Source organism: Ictidomys tridecemlineatus, chromosome 2 (genome assembly GCF_052094955.1).
Source record: "Ictidomys tridecemlineatus isolate mIctTri1 chromosome 2, mIctTri1.hap1, whole genome shotgun sequence".
Classification (NCBI taxonomy): Eukaryota; Metazoa; Chordata; class Mammalia; order Rodentia; family Sciuridae; genus Ictidomys; species Ictidomys tridecemlineatus.
This window is the reverse complement of record NC_135478.1, coordinates 152925985-152943132: the sequence shown is the minus strand read 5'-3', so window position 1 is coordinate 152943132 and position 17148 is coordinate 152925985. Positions and strand designations below refer to the sequence as shown.

Here is a 17148-nt window from a genome sequence, read left to right as displayed (position 1 = left end):
GCTTTGTCTCTGTGTCCTCTATTATGTACCATTGGTCTACAAGTCTGTTTTGGTGCCAGAACCATGCTGTTTTATTGCTCTGTAGTATAGTTTAAGGTCTGGTATAGTGATGCCACCTGCTTCACTTTTCTTGCTAAGGATTGCTTTGGTTTTTCTGGGTCTCTTATTTTTCCAGATGAATTTCATGATTGCTTTTTCTGCTTCTATGAGGAATGTCATTGGGTTTTGATTAGAATTGCATTAAATCTGTATAATGCTTTTGGTAGTATGGTCATTTTGATAATATTCTGCCTATCCAAGAACAAGGGAGATTTTTCCATCTTCTGAGGTCTTCTTTAATTTCTTTCTTTAGCATTCTGTAGTTTTCATTGTAGAGGTCTTTCACCTCTTTTGTTAAGTTGATTCTTAAGTATTTTTTTTTAAATAAAAGCAATTTTGAGTATTAAAAAAAAAAGTTAAACCATTCTCTGAATTTAAGCGCAGGTTGAACATACCTCACCTGAAATCCATAATGCTCTGAAATCGGAAGCTGTTCTCTTTTCTTTTTAATGGCAGTCTTCAGATTGAACCCAGATAAATTGGAAATGTTTTGAGCATTGACTTGATGGCAAGAGTGGGAAATTCAACAACTGACTTTGTGTGATAGGTTACTATCAAAATGCCAGCACACTGAAAATATACAAAATTATTTTCAGGCTGTGTGTATAAGATGTGTATGAAACATAAATGAATTTCATGTTGGACCTAGGTCACATCCCCAAGATATCTCATTATGTTTATGAAAATATTCCCAAACCTGAAAAAGAAAATTGAAATCCAAAATAGCTGTGGTCTCAATCATTTCGGATAAGGGATTGTCAACCTGTATTTACTACATCTAGAAATAAGAACAGTTTCATGTTCGTTTCCTTTTTTCAGAATCATCAAAGGTAAACAGACCAGAAGTATTCTTTGATCACAAATAGATAATTTTTCTGTCCAAGTTGATGAAAGCACATGACTTTTTCCCCCAAGGGATAACAAAATACAAATCTAAAATAGTAATTAAGCCTCCAGTGTGATTAAGGGGAAAAGTATATGATTGTAATCAATCGTTGGTTCTTTTCATTAGTTGTTCTTTTATTTATATCATTCATTTCTCATCTGTTGCCATACATAATGGTTAAGTGCACATATGTGGAAAGATTCTTGAACTATCTTAGTATGAGCAATTAATTACATGAATCTAATTTTAAAAAACAGCAATATACAAATACATGGTCTTTTGGAGATAATTATTGTGTTGAAGACACTAGAAGAATAAAATACTCTTGATTTTATGAGTTTTTAACTATTAGAAGTTTTGATTATACTTTTATAGTGAAGTTCATTCCTTTCCTTGTCTGAATTATCCTATAAAGTATTTAAATTAGTCTATAAAGTGCAGAAATGGTTGTCCTATCAAAGCTCATATATATAAATGAGATTTTGTTTTTTCGGTCATAGTGTGAATTAATCAGGTAAATGATAAAACCTTTTCTTTGCTTATGTTCTGATCTCCCCTCCTCAATATGCCAACTGTTATTTGTGTCTACGAAAAAAATCATATTTAAATCTAATTTTTCCCACTCAAATATATGTACCTACTCTTCTCATCTTAATTGTGAGTAAAAGAAATAACTAGAGCTGAATTCCTCACAATTGAACATAGGTCTGGATTACATAGTAGAATATGGAGGATGGTTCCATGGTTAGAATGATTCCCATTAAATTTTTATAGGAAAATTGTGGCTAGTTCATCTACACTTGAAAGTAGAAAGCTAGTATTTCCTCCTTGCTCAATATGCTGTTTGGAGATGCAGCTTAAAATAGCCATCTGTGGGGTTAGGTTAGACTGCTCTATGGCAGTGTAACAGTCTTGGACTAGCCTGCCTTGGCCCTACTGAGCAACTATTTTAAGCTGTGACCCTAAGAACTGACAGGGCATACTCTACCCTCTTACCTCTGAGTGCCAATTCTGTATTTCCAGGGCTGGACAGATCAGCTATAAACTTCTTTGGAATTAAGGCTATCATTGTAATTTTGGAAATTCTTTTACCCACCTACCCTGGCTGCCAGATTGCCTTGATATATCAGGTTTCATTAAAATAAATATCATTGTAGGGGATAAAAGGTGATTAGGAAACCGTAAACCCTATGTTTTACTCATTTAAGCAGTGCTCATTTGGGTGAACTTTCTGTGCAAGAGAAAGATCCCAAGAGTCATTGATGATCACTATGATAAGATTATGCTATTTTTAGATGGCTAATATACTAAGGTCTGATTCAGTGGTTGCTTTTGCCCATATTCTCTGCTCATGTCAGATTGCTTTTCCTTGTTGTTTTTTTTTTCATTTTACCCATTTAATGTTTAGTATCCAGATTGCTTTCTCTTTTTCTCTGTGTGTTCCCACTTGAACAGCATATCTCTTTGTGATTATTTATGAACATTCCGACTTACAAAGTATAAACACAGTTAAGGGTAAGTGCTAGAACATAAAGGTGGAAATCTTTGCCTTCTAAAAGCTTAGGTTCTTGTTGAGGGGACACACTATTCATTCATATAAATGGTAGAACATAGGAATAATAAATGATGACATGTATTAAAAGTGAAATGAATGAAAAAAGGGTAGTGGTACTGAAATTAAGAGTGGAATGAAGTCACTGAGAGCCATAGCAGAAATCCAAGATTTCATGAAACCCAGGAGACTTGAACTGATTGCTAAAGAAAAATGAGCCTTCACAAACATGAATAAAGAAGCAAAGCATATAGACTAGGAGACAGCAGGTGCAAAGAAAGGAATCTGGAATATGGCTCACATATTTTAGATAGAATGGGTAGACCATCTAAACTATTGTGGAGCTTTTGAGAGAAATGCTAGAAGATGAAGTTGTCCAGATTGATAGAAGTCTGGTTGTAGAATGGTGGTGTCAGAGCAAGGACAGGTGATAAGTCATTGAAGAGATGTGTGAAGGTGTATACTTTTTGAGGGGAGTTTCACTTGTAGTGCTGGATAATAAAACTAAAACACTATAAGAGAAATAGGGAAATCAATTTTTATACCACAGATTTAGTCCAGATATCAATGATAAAAGTCTGAACTTGATGTCAAGGTGTGATTTTTCAGGAGTCCTTAAGAAAAATTACAGTATTTGATTCATGCTTATAGAGAGGAAAACTAAAGGAATTTTAGTAAGTTTAAGTGTGGATGACCATGGGTATAATTGTACCACTGAAAGAAATAACATTGAGAAAAAGAATGGGGTGAACTCGAACTTTGATATTTGTTATGTTAGATTTACTATTTAGCTAATAGTAAATCATTTTATTGGAAATGTTTAGTTTGTATTTGGAGACTAGATCTGAGAAGGGATCAGAATTGGCATTCTAGATTTGGAATTCTGCAGAGAGCTGGTGATTGAAATTGTGTTAATAAATGGAATTGATGAGATAACAGCTTTTGTTTGAAGTTCTGACACTGACCTTTGGGGACCAAAAGGAGACAGTTGAGCTAAGAATAAGAGTGAGAAAGAATGAGTGAGTGAGAGAGAGCGAGAGAGAGAGAACACAGGATGATCTGTCAACAACGAAGAGGAATCTCAGTGTCGATGACTTGAACAGTGAGAAAGTTTAATGGGTTTTGTATTGAATTATTTGATGAGATCTAAGACCTATATTGTTCAATGTGATAGCCAACATGTGGTTTTTTAAGGTAAAAGTAATTAAAAATTTACAACCTCAGTTGCATTAACCACATTTCATGTGCTATTAGCCATATGTGTCTAGAGGAGACCATATTGGAAAGCACTAATATAGAACATTTTTATTGCCCCAGAAAGTCTGTAGGAGAATGCAACTTTATAAAACTAAGGGATTTCTAAATAAAAAAATTGGGATGAGGGTTTAAATGAGGGCATAGTGGCAATATTAAGTGTATAATATACTTCAGAAAAGTTTGAAAACAGAGGAAGAACAACAGTATGTTGGAGGTTGATAGAGAAAGGCTTTGTAAGGCCATGATTTTGTTTTTTCATGTAGTACCTATTTGTTGAGGGCCTTTTGTGTGCCAAGTGCTGTTAGGTATAGATGATATAACACAAAAGAAGGCATGACAGAGTGTGTAAGTATATAATTGTAAGTATATAAGGGGTTGGAAATCAGATTAGTTATGATATAGTGTGGTATTTTTTTTTAATGGAAGGACTATCTTCTATGAGAACATTTAAATTTGGCTTTATAATAAAATGAGGGACTCTGTGAGGAAGGGTCCCTGAAGGAGGTAATGCAGGATAGTTCAGGTAGGATGACATCAGCCATACTGGCAAAGAAACACCTAATGCTGAAGGTCAGGCTCATGTAATGGCATGGTATAATCTGGGATTTGTGGATAACTTCAGGTGCTGTGACCACGAGTTCATGTACTCAAGTCAAGGTGGTAAAGACCAGGTCAGAAATATTCTTTTCTTGATAAGGAATTTAAACTGCATCCTGAAAGTTGCAGGCAGCCTTCAAGGGACCTTAAGTGTAATATCATGGGCAAATTTGCATCTTGGATTGCTTAGTGTGTGCAATGGAGAAAGGAGGACAACCTGATTTCACAGAAATTGAGAGTATAGGAAGATGAATCTTCAGATAGGGAAGGACTTGAGTGTGTATGTGGAGAATAAAGGAATAACAGAAAATGCTTTTTGAGATAGTAGGTTGTAGGAAATGAAATCAAAGGCACAAATGGAAGTGCTTTCAAGATGAGATATTTTAAAAGATGAGTCAAACTGGATGCAGTGGCACACCTGTCCAATCTCAGCTACCCAGAGACTAAGGCAAGAGGATTTCAAGTTGGAGCCTAGTCTAAACGAGAGGATACTAAGCAACAGTGATGGCCTAGGTATTATTCAATTAGAATAAAATTTCAGGGCTTTACTAGTTCCCTTTCCCTTGATATTACAATCTAAGAACATGAGAAAGTGGATAGTGACAATTACTACCAGTATGGCAGAAGTTCAGATAGGCAAAGGTTCAGCAAGGATGTCAAATGAAACCAGAGGAGATTGGGGGTGTGTGTAGACAAATTCCTAAGAACAAGGTGAGGATTAAGATGGAGTTGGGAACTGGTGAGAATTAGAGTGGCGCAAAGTTGATGAAGTGGTCAGAAAAGAGAGTGCTGAGCTAGCTCCTTGAAGGTGGAACAGAATTGATGACAGAGTTGGAGCTGGGGTTCTATTAGTAGGATTTATCTTGAGCATAAAAACTGATTTGCCTTTCCAAACATGCTTCCTTTCCCAGGTTCATCATTCTCTTTGTCACCTAGACCAGAATCTTTTAACACTGATTTGGTCCTTTATTTAATTATTATTTTTTATTTTTTATAATTTAATGATTTTACCAAATCTTGTAGTTTTACACCAGAACTAGAGAGATTTTGATTCAAGTTTTGTTTTTGATAAAGTGTCTCTTTAGTATGTCCTGTGTAAAATACCAATAATCATGTTACTTTAGTGGGATAGTACATGTAAAGCACTTTGCACAATGCTGAGAACGCAGAAAAGTTTTCACTAATTGCTAGCAACTGTTTATTATTATGATAATTGTTATTCGTATATCTGGTTCATTTTCCTATTGTTAGGGTTTTCTTTTAGGATCTTGCCATCTGGAAGGTAAAATAACATCTTTCCTAACTGGTGTCTCTGCCTGTAGCTTTTCACATATCTGGTCTGTAGTCAACATTTCATAGTTTTCCTAAAACCAGATCTATGATGCACTCTGTTCCCCCACAGTCTTAATAGATAAACAGTTACAGACTTTCCAAGCTATTAGAACTTTTAAGAAGTGATAGATCCCAGTATAAGATAAAAGTTTCTTATAGAGGCTCTATCAGTTCAGTAATACCTATGAAGGGTTACTCATTTTATTTCTAAAGGATCAGAGGTACCTTAAAAGTTTATGTACTATTTAAAATTCCACATAGAAATGTCAGATTTTCCAAATTTCTTTTTTTTCTCTTCTACATCTTAAATGCATATGGTTTAATATAGAATGAAAGGAAGGAAGGGAAATTAGATGGTTTTTTTTAAATTGCAAATTCTGTTTTAGGGAAATATTCAGATATTTCTGCGGTGGTTTGTCTACTAGAGCAAACTATTGTTGATAGTAAGAGAATAAGTAAAAATAACTAGGAGTCAAAAAGGAGTGTATGTCTTTGTTTTGACAGAGCTTTTCTTTCCAACTCTTGCCTTATTTCCTCATCTACAATGACTAGTCAATGGGAGATGTACAATAAAATGCTTGTTGTAGCAAATTGATTTGGATGCATAAACTGGAGCCACTTTATGTGTTGTATAATTTATACATCAGTCTCCTAAATTTTGAGGGAAAAAATACATACCAATTGAATAATCCTATCTGTGACTTTTATCTATACTCACCTGTTGTTTGACCAGGTGATTTTGGAGAAAAATGTGAACTTTGGAGGTTTTCATCATTAAAAAATCTTTATTACAGTGATGAATTATGTGAACAATGCTGTTGTAAGTTAATTATAAGAAAGTAGACAAGAGTTTCTATGGAGCTTGGGCTCTAGAAAATAAGTGAGGGGAATACATTTAAATAGTTAAACTTCTTTAAGAGCCAGTGGCTTATTTTTTTTTTTAACTAGGCGTTTATAGAGGTCTGTTAATTCTCTCATAATAATAGGTATTGTCAATCTCTAGGATATTAATTTTGGGCTCTTTACCACTGTTATCTCAAAGTTCTTACTCAGGCACATTTAATCTTTATGACTCAGTGTATTTCTTAATGTTTTTGCATAATTTGGAAGCTGTTTGTATTTGTGTATGTATTTCCTAAAAATTATTATTATTTTTTTAAGAGAGAGAGAGAGAATTTTTTTAATATTTATTTTTTAGTTTTTGGCGGACACAACATCGTTGTTTGTATGTGTGCTGAGGATCAAACTCGGGCCGCACACATGCCAGGCGAGCGTACTACCACTTGATCCACATCCTCAGCCCCCTAAAAATTATTGACCAGCTTATAAATTAAACGTATTGCTATCACCTTATCAAAATTTGTGGATACATATGATTATTTGTATTTAAAATGATTAGGTAATTTTTCCTTTTAAAGTGGGACTTCCTAAAGTGATTCTTTGATAAAGTCAAAATAGATTTGTGATTTAGTCTGTAGTTTTGGAATTATAGGAACTGATTTTCAGTGTTCATGTTCTGTAGAAATTGGTTTATAAAATCAGGATTCACAAGAGACTGATAGTTATTTTTCTTTTAAGATCTGATACAGATCTTTTCAGTTACTGAAATGCTCTTAATCTTGTATTTGTTGTGCCAGAGAATCTAGAAACCAAATAATAATCAAAATTAATTGATGAGGGTTGACTCAGAGGATAGGGAAGTAGGTAATCTTTTGGACTAATAACCTATCCCAGCAGGTTATGTGTGAAGTATGAGAAAGGGTAAGGTTGTCATTAGGATTTTCCTCAGAACTGAAATTTCGTCCACTTCTATTGTGGTTATCTTTCTGATATTTGGAATATTGTCTTCCAGTTACAGTTGTTTTTCAAGATGGTAGTTCTCAATGAATGTTGATAAATTCTTACTATTCAGTACTTTTTTTCCACGTAGGTAGATTAGGGAGATCTCTAGTTCTGCTGATGAATATAATCATTTCAAACCACACCAATATATTAACTTCTGAGCAAAATTAACTGTGAGCTTTTAACTCCCTAAACACAAATTTTAATACTTTAGTCTGTTTGCTTTTCAAAATAAAAATCAGGAAGAAAGGTTGGAAGTATAGTGTAAGAATTCTTGCCTAGCATACAAAAGGCCTGGCATCAATTTCTAGTACAGCAAAACAGAATTGCATACAATTTCATTGAAAACAAAAAATTGAATTACAGGGGCTGGGGCTGGAGCTGGAGCTGGAGCTCAGTGGTAGAGAGTTTGCCTAGAGTGTGTGAGGCCCTGGGTTCAATCCTCAGCACCACATAAAAATAAATAAAATACAGATATTGTGTTCATCTGTAACTAAAAAAAAATATTTTAAAAAATTGAATTACATACAATTTCATTGTGGCTAGTGAGGCTTGACTAGCCCAGCCCTAAGTTCATTAAAAAGAAAGGAAAGAAGGAAATATTAAAAATTTGTTTCCAGTCAAATTACACATCCACTTGTGTATATTTTGTACTTACAAATTATGTATTTTATAATTATTTGTATAAATTAAGTTGTAATTATAATTATATGTACACATAAAACACATATATATTCTAATGTCAAGGAATTTCTAGTGATAGATAAAAAAGTTTGAATACCACTTTTATCTGTTTTTTTACAAACAGCATTCTCTTTGCTTGTTTTTTGTTTTTTGGGGTTTTATTTCCCCTTCCAATTCTGGGGATTGAATCCAGGATCTAGCACATACTAGGCAAGTGTTCTACCACTAAACTATATCCCCAGTCCTTTCAAAATTTATTTTTGAGGCAGAGCCTCATCAAGTTGCTCATGCTGCTCTCAAACTTGGGATCCTCTTACCTCTACTTTTGTGTTTGCTTGATTTTTTTTCTTTTCTTGCTTTCTTTCTGTTTATTTATTTATTGGTACTGAGGATTGAACCCAGGCCTTGTGCTTTTTAGGCAAGTGTTCCACTACTGAGCTACATCCATCTTTTTTTATTTTGAGACAGGATCTCACTAATCTGTCACCTGGGCTAGCCTTGAACCTGTGATCCTCCTGCCTCAGCTTCCTAAGTAGCTGGGATTGCAGGCATATGCCACCATACCTCGCTGTACTGGCTTCTTCTGCTTAGATACCCCTCTTCAGAATATTCTTTGACACTTTCTTGAATTTGGTAGGATCAGACCATTTAGTGAAGTTTTAGCATACATTTAAAAAAAAAAAAGTTCATGTCTGCTCCTTATAATAAGGAATTCTGCCTAGGAGTTTAAATGGGTAGGGGAAAATCTAAGTAATACCTACCATGCCTTATAAATAGCAAATACAAAGTGACTAAAGTTGTCTTTCCTACTTAGTTCAGGGATGTTCAAAAGTGCAGCATCATAAGACAGGTGGTACTGTGTATATCTCTAAATCTTTATTGTCTCCAAAGCCTAAATCATATCCTTAATTCCCAAGGAGAGAATGTAGCCAACTGGAAAAGAGTTCAGGGCTCTGGTTGGAGGTTGACCTAGGTTTACATCTTGGTTTTGCTACTTAATAGTTGCCAGATAACCTTGAGAAATTTATCCCTGAGTCTTTGAAGAGAATAGTAGATGGCAAAGTATAAATTAGTTGAGTTCATTCCAGCCACTTAGTAAATTCAGTAAATGCAAATGGCAACCATTCTCTGGATTGAGGCTGGGAAAGGCAACAGGATAAGAATACCACTTCTCTATCCTAGAAAGTAATTTCTTTAAGTGTTTGATTAAGCCTTTCCTGGTCTCTCTCTCCAACACTTGAGGAACTTTTTATTATTGCTTAGCTCATTATTCACTTAGTGTTCATATATGCTGTCTCAGGGCTATGTCCTTGTATTTGTTATTGCAGTACTGGGGATTGTACCCAGTAGCATTCTACCACCAAGATACATCCCTTATTTTAAACAGTGTCTTGCTAAATGCCCAGACTGGCCTTAAACTTCTAATCCTCCTGCCTCAGCCTCCCAAGTAGCTGGGATTATGGATGTGCACCACCATGGTGCCTCCCAGTTTTGTCTTTAGTATTCCTTTCCCATTGTCTTCCCATTTGCTTCTGTTCTTTCTACCTGTCCATGGTTTTTTCTCTTCCATAAAACCTTCATTGTTTCTCCTTGACAGTAAATCTATCTGAGTTTGTTCCCACTTCAGTTAAGAGTTTCATTTTATTTATTTTCATTTTGCCAGCAGTATTAAACGTGTAGCTAGTACTCAAGAAATGTTTGCTTAATAAACAAAGCTCACTTGAATACTAGATTCTTGTATTAGTCAGTTTTCCATTGCTATAACAAGTATCTGAGATTATCAAATTATAAAGAGAGGAAGAGATTTGGGGTCCTACAGGGAACATCCCCAATGACCTAACCATCCCAGTAAGCCCCACTTATTAAAGTTTTAACCATCTCCCAATAGTGCCAAGATGGGGACCCATTCTTCAATATTCTAGGTCCAAACCATAACAGTTCTTATTCAGAGATCTAGAATTTGTGGAAATCTGAATAGCTGTTATTACTTATTTGGACTTAATATTAACTTTATAATGTCATGTTCATTGGAATATTTCTCTTGAATGTTTATGTTCTTAGGTTATTCTTCATCTGTAGGGAAACACATAGTTGTAGCCTTGCATAAAACAAAGAAGTGTTTTGTATAATTTCCAAACCTCTGGGATATTATTGTTTTCACTTTCTGCTGTGGAATCTTTCTAGTTGGGTCTATCAAATCTGTCAAAGCCTATTCCTAAATTTATATTGTCGTCTTTTCAAAAGATTTAATCCCAGAGTCATGTAGTTCATAGTTGTTATAGGTAACATACAAGGTACCATATTTTAATTTTCCTATGTTCAATTTTAGTTTGTGATAGTAATGATATGAATGAAAACCATAAACATTAATTGAGTTTTGATACTGTTTGATAGTTATTAAATAGGTCGTTTTCATTGAAATGATAGTTGGGTTAATTTATTTATAAGTAGGTAGTAGACAGTTGAGGTTACTTAGTTTTTCCATTTTCTGGGTTATATTACCTACCCAGTCCTGATATTCACTATAACAAACAAAAAGCTTGGAAATCATTATGTTTTCCATAGGAAGAAATAGGCCCAGCTGGCTACAGTGGCATACTCTTATAATCCCAGTGGCTGGGAAAGCTGAGACAGGAGGATCATGAATTCAAAGCCAGCCTCAACAACTTAGCCAAGCCTAGGTGACTCAGTGAGGTCCTGTCTCTCTAAATAAAATATGAAAAAGGGCTAAGGATGTTGCTCAGTGGCTAAGCATCCCTGGGTTCAATCCTTGGTACAAAAAATTTTAAAAGAAAATTTTAAAAAGGCCCAGTTGGATTATCTTGGGTCTGTTTTATTATCTGTAAAATGAAGGTGTTAATGACTGACTGATTTACCTCAGTGGGTTGGTGTAAAGAGCATGAATCATGTTAATAATAGGTGAAGGAAATTCACAAGTTGTATCTTTATCTTTTTACTTCTATTTTCCTCTATGTTCCTTTTTGTTTAAATGTTACTAAGGTGTCCAAAGTTTGGTTAAAATATGTACACCATAAACAATATTTTCAACACATTAGACTAGGGGTCCTTAATAAGTAGAGCTACATAAAAGACCTTATACATAAATGGCAAAAGATATAAACACAGTTCAAGAAATATTCAAATGACCAGTAAACATTTAAAAAACATGTTCAACTCTATTAGAAATCTAATAAATACAGATAAAATTAGTAATAGATTATTAAAATTTTCCTTTTAAAATTAGTCATATTAGCAATACATGAAAATGGTTTTTTCCTCAAAAATAAAAATTGCAACTATTATAAGTGAGACTGAAGTTTCCTTTGCCTATGCTCTAGTCTCAACCCCCTTTTAAAGGAAATATTTTCAAATATTATATGTTTATATTATATATAAAATATAATATTTAAATATTATATATTGTTATATATCCTTTCAGATTTTTTCCCACATTCTTCTCTTTTACTACATGTGAATGTCATTGTAGGAGCCTTATAGTACTATAATATAAACATTTACTAGGAACTCTGTTTTCATATAACCATATGCTTTAAAACAGACAGTACTTAAGTATTTCTGTTGTTCTTTTTGACTGCTACATTACATTCCATCTTTCAACTCTCTCACAGCATTTATCTTTCCCCCCAATTCTTAGTTATTTGTTTCTGAATTTTCACTGTTAGAAACAGTTGCAATAAATATCCTTTGGTATGTGGAAAAAGAAAAGTTAAACAGAATGTAAGGGAAATGGAATTGCTGGAGAGGATTGAGTTTTAAATAGAACAGTTGGTGTAAGGCAGACAACATTGAGGAGGTGACATTAAACCAAAGATTTGAAGGAAGTAAGGAATTTTTATATACATAGTTTGGGGAAAGACTATTCTAGGCAAAGATAGAGAGCAGAAACATCAATTTGGAACTATGCTTATTATATTCAAGGAACAGAAAAGGAATCGGCATGACTGAGGTAGAATACACCTGGAGATGCTTTTAGGGGGGTAAATGTGACCAGTTTATGTAGGACTTTATAGGCAGTCATTAACCAGAGTAATGACTTGATTTGACTTTACATTTTAGAGTGGTCCATCTGGCACCCTGGAACTTATTAATAGATAGGGCAGTGGTAGCAGAAAGACCAGTTTGGAAGCTGTTGTGTTGTATTGCGATCAAGCAAGTCTCTTGGACAAAGTGTCTGGGATGTGGCTCAAGCGGTAGCGCGCTCACCTGGCATGCGTGCAGCCCGGTTTGATCCTCAGCACCACATACAAAGATGTTGTGCCTGCCGAAAACTAAAAAATAAATATTAAAAAATTCTCTCTCTCTCTCTCTCTCTCTCTCTCTCTCTCTCTCTCTCTCTCTCTCTCTCTCTCTCTCTCTCTCTCTCTCTCTCAAAAAAAAAAAGTTGCAAGCTGTGGGAATGATGGAGAAGTCCTTGAATGTTGGATGATTCTTGAAGGATGAGTCAGCAGGTTTGGTAATCAAATATAACACAGGCAAGAATCAAGAGTCATGATGATTTCAGAGACTTTGGTCTAAGAGTTGATCAGATGGAGTTGTATACTTCAGAAATTTAAATTCTGATAAGGCCAAATTTATCAGTATTTTCCTTCATCTTTTGTATTGGAGTCTTGTTGAAAAGACTGGTTCTTCTGTATTTTCTTATAATATTTGTTATTTTGTTTTTATATTTAACTCTGTATGTATGTATGTATTTGTAGCATTAGGGGTTTAGTCCAGAGTCTCTCACATGCTAGGCAAATGCTCTACCTTTGAGCTACATCTCCAGCTCTATCTTTTTTTTTTGTCTGTCAGATATTTTTAAATTCTTACTGAATTTCTCTTGTGCATGAGATGCAGTAGTGTCCTCATACTTCTAGTGGAAATGTAAAGGAATGCAGCTCTTTTCATACACTCCTGAAATTCCATAATCTGTATGAAATCTTACAAATGTTTCATACCCTTTGACCTAGTAATCTCACTTCTGGACTATCCTTTGAAAATAATGAGTAAAAGTATTTTTGTTCAAGTAACTCATTATTTATGTTACTTATCATAAGTGGAAATAATCTAAATGTCTGATCGTAGAGCAGTAGTTTTATAAATTACCTTGTATGTATTTGATAAAATAATGTACACTTATTACATTATCTTAAATGTAATAGCTTAGAAGTACTTATTAAGAAGAATACAGAATCATTTTGTAGTAGAATTGCATCAGTATCAAAATGCGCTGAACAAGATTAGAAACAAATACATCAAAACGGTAATAAGTGGCAATCTGAGTAATGGCTATATGCATGATTTTATTTCTTCCCTCTTAGTTTTCAATGGTGAGCATGCAGTATTCTTAAAACTCTTAATTAATTAATTTTTAATGGATGTGAGATTTTTCAAAATTTTGGTATTTGTTTGACATCTCAAACTTTATTATTGGCAAGCAATACTGTTAGCTGCCTTGCCTGTAAGGTATATTTTTAATACTCTTTTTAAGAGAGATCTTGCTGAATTTGTTGAAAGTATGTTATAGGATAAATTCAATACCTGAGGGAGAAGAAATACAGTGACTTTGGTAGCAGGTTGTGACTTAAACCCCAGCTCAGCTCTTAAGTTGCCTGAATTCTGTGTTAGTAAAGCTGGAGGGAATTAAGGTAAACGTCCACTTGCTCTTCTTTTCATCTTGCCACCAACGTTACATGTATATGGCAGACTAGCTAGCATCTAGGAACATTCTGATATATTACTGGCCTTGTTTCAGAAGAAAGCTTCTGCGTTTGTTTGAATTTTAAATTCCCATTCACTTTATTTAAGAAATAGTTACTGAATATTTCCAGTGTGCCAGGAACTTTGATAGCTAAAGTAAAAATGACACAAAACCACACAGATGTTCTCTGTCCTGAGCAGCCTTTGTTGGAAATAATTCTGTGACTAATACTATGATAGAATATCTGATTAGTGAAACTGGGAATTCTTAAATTCTAACGCAATCTTTATCATCTCTTGGGAAGCTAGGTATATGAGAAATCAAGTTAGAACGATACTTTGTTGCCTTAGGCAAGTTCCCCTTCCTCAAAACCCAGAAAACTAGGCTTGTGTACATAGAATATGTATTTTCCTTTATTAGTTAAACCTGCTTTCCCTTCTTTTTCTAAACTTATAAGCCTCAGAATTTAATACTCTAGTGAAGTAAAAGACCACTCAATTGCTCACAAAGGTAAATGTGCAAGAAGTGAGTTTTTCGTTTTTGTTTTTCCTCTCCAACTACCCATTCTAAATGTTGTTGAGTATCTCAAAGTCTATTGTCTTGCTGCCTTGGCCAAATTTCCATATTTGAGAAAAAAGAAAAGACTAAAACAGTGGAATAAGAAAGATTGCTTGACTGCTCCAAGCAGCCTTGGAGTGCTTTTTTCCTCTGTTAGCATGGGAGAAAGAAAAAAGAAGGCTATACTCAGCCTGTTCTACCATAGTGTGTAACCACAATACCAAGAAATTTTGAGTTACTTAAAAATTTATTTCATAAAACTGTTTCAGAAGTATCAGGTGTCTGCATCTGTGCTGAGTATATACAGACTTTGCCCCTTGTCTGTATTCCCCAAACAATACAGCACACTACTTATATAGCATTTACATTGTATTAGGTATTTATTATAAGTAATCTTTTAAAAAAATAATCTATGCATTCTCCACCCACTTTAAATTATGTACAAATATTTTGCCATTCTGTATAAGGGACTTAAGCATCTGTAGATTTTGGTATCTGTATGTTGGGCAGGGCATGAAGGTGGGAATCCTGCTGGAACCAGACCCTTATCAATATTCAAGATGGCTGTGTTTATATTTAGAGATGAGTATTCCCACAGAGTTCAGAGTGCTGTGGATACAGAGAAGGTTGAGATTACTTTGGCTGGGAGAGTCAGGGGTTTAAATTTGTTTAGTTAAATGCATGCAGTTTTCTTACTTGGTAATTTTTATTGTCTTTTCTTGGTTATTCCATATGTTTAACGTACTGTAAGTGCAGTTTTAAAAAACATTCCTTTATTTTTATAGCCAGGACCCACATGTTTGTTTCTGCTAATATGTTTTATCCTTATATTGCCACCCACTCAGTGGAGACTTGTAATAATAGCTAACATGTAATGAAAATTTCATACCATAAGGGATTTGTAAGTATTAAGGTAATTAATCTTTACATCAACTCTCTGAGATGGGAGCATTCTTTCATAAACGGATGATTTTTTTTTTTTTTCAGTCTATTCATCTACTTGATATTGCTACCTCTGATGGTCAGAGTGTAGAACTATGTTGAAAAAAGGGTGATTATAAGATTTACTCAGTTTTACTTCAGGATAATGTTAAACCATGCAAATAGATACTTTTTGCTCATATTATGCATAGTTTTTTTCCTAAGTGAAGAAGCTGAGTTAGTGTATATACTAATCTGAGAAGTGAAGCCTACGTTATAAAACATGAATGAATAACAGTATCCTGTCTTTTTATTGCTATAGTGATGGTAAGTAATAGTCATTAGTGGTTTACATTTAGAAAACCAGTTAACTGTGCATAATACAAAAATGACTTTTCAATAAAGGGATTAATTTTGCTTAAATGATTGAGAAATAAGAAATGTCCATAAAAGTTAATCCTTTGTTATTTTTTTTCTTCTATATTTTCTTGGCGTGATTAATACATGTTGTTTACTGTAGAAATAGTAATAATGCTTTGTATTTATGTAGCATTTTTCATCTGAGGATCTCAGAATGTTTTTCAAATATCTCATGAATCCCCACAGTACTTCACTGAGATAGGTAGGTGGCAAGTATTATTATCTTCCTTTTACAGTTGGAGGGAGAAATTTAGCCACAAGGAAGGTTAACCGATTTTTGTATGACCCCGTGAACTAGAGAAAGAGATACTCTGAGCTACTAAAATCAAAATTAATATTAAATTTTAGGAGAGTTGGCATATATGAGTCATTAACTCTTTTGTACATGACACAGATTATTAGATCAAATATATTAGTTTTAAAATACCTACATGGGGACTGGGGATATAGCTCAAAATTAGAGTGCTTGCCTAGCATATGTAAGGCCCTAATTTTAATCCCTGTACTGCAAAAGTAAATAAATAAATTAAATGGAATTATTTCCTTTCTTTAGAAATAGAGACTATCATTTACTCTCTTTTTTCCCCCGTTCCTTTTTAGGTCAGCAGCAAGGACAAGATGGAGTGAAAGTCCAGCAAGCTACCATAGCTCCTGTAACGGTAGCAGTTGGAGGAATTGCTAATGCCACAATAGGTGCTGTTAGTCCTGATCAACTCACTCAAGTGCATTTGCAGCAAAGCCAGCAGACTTCTGACCAAGAGGTGCAACCTGGCAAGAGGCTTCGAAGAGTTGCCTGTTCCTGTCCTAATTGTAGGGAAGGAGAAGGAAGGTAAATGCTCTGTTTTCAACTCTTTTAACTCTCAAAGTTATAAAATCAGTACTCCCAATGAAGTCATTGGCTACCTACATTGATTCCTAGAACCTCACTGACTTTGTAGCCTAGAATCTGAAATATGTTATGAAGGGAATTAGACTATTCTAGGAGTGAGACTTGAGTGATCCTCTGCCTTGTACCTCATATTTTTTAAAAAGTGGATTTCTTTTATTTTGTAAAAATTTTAAACACCCTTGTTAATATAAAAATAACTCACACACCATGACATTTTCCCATTTAGAGTATAGTTTGGTGGTTTTTATGTATTCACAGAATTGTACAAACATCACCATAATCAATTTTAGAATTTTTTTATCCTCAAAAGAAGTCCTATTTTTTTTTTAAGTCCTGTGTTCTTTAGCTCTCAATCTCCCAGCCCTCTCAGCCCATGCAACTGTGAGACTAATTTCTGCCTTTATAGATTT

The 17148-nt window shown here is 34.3% G+C and overlaps 1 protein-coding gene across 2 annotated transcripts in view; it reads left to right on the top strand.

Annotated features, from left to right (window-relative positions):
* Nucleotides 1–17148, top strand: part of Sp4 (Sp4 transcription factor) — a 63072-nt gene that overhangs the window by 25218 nt on the left and 20706 nt on the right. For both annotated transcript variants that reach the window (XM_021728750.3, XM_005328797.5), the window contains exon 4: nt 16450–16678. In XM_021728750.3, coding sequence (XP_021584425.1) covers nt 16450–16678 — 229 coding nt within the window. The remainder of the gene's footprint in view (nt 1–16449; nt 16679–17148) is intronic.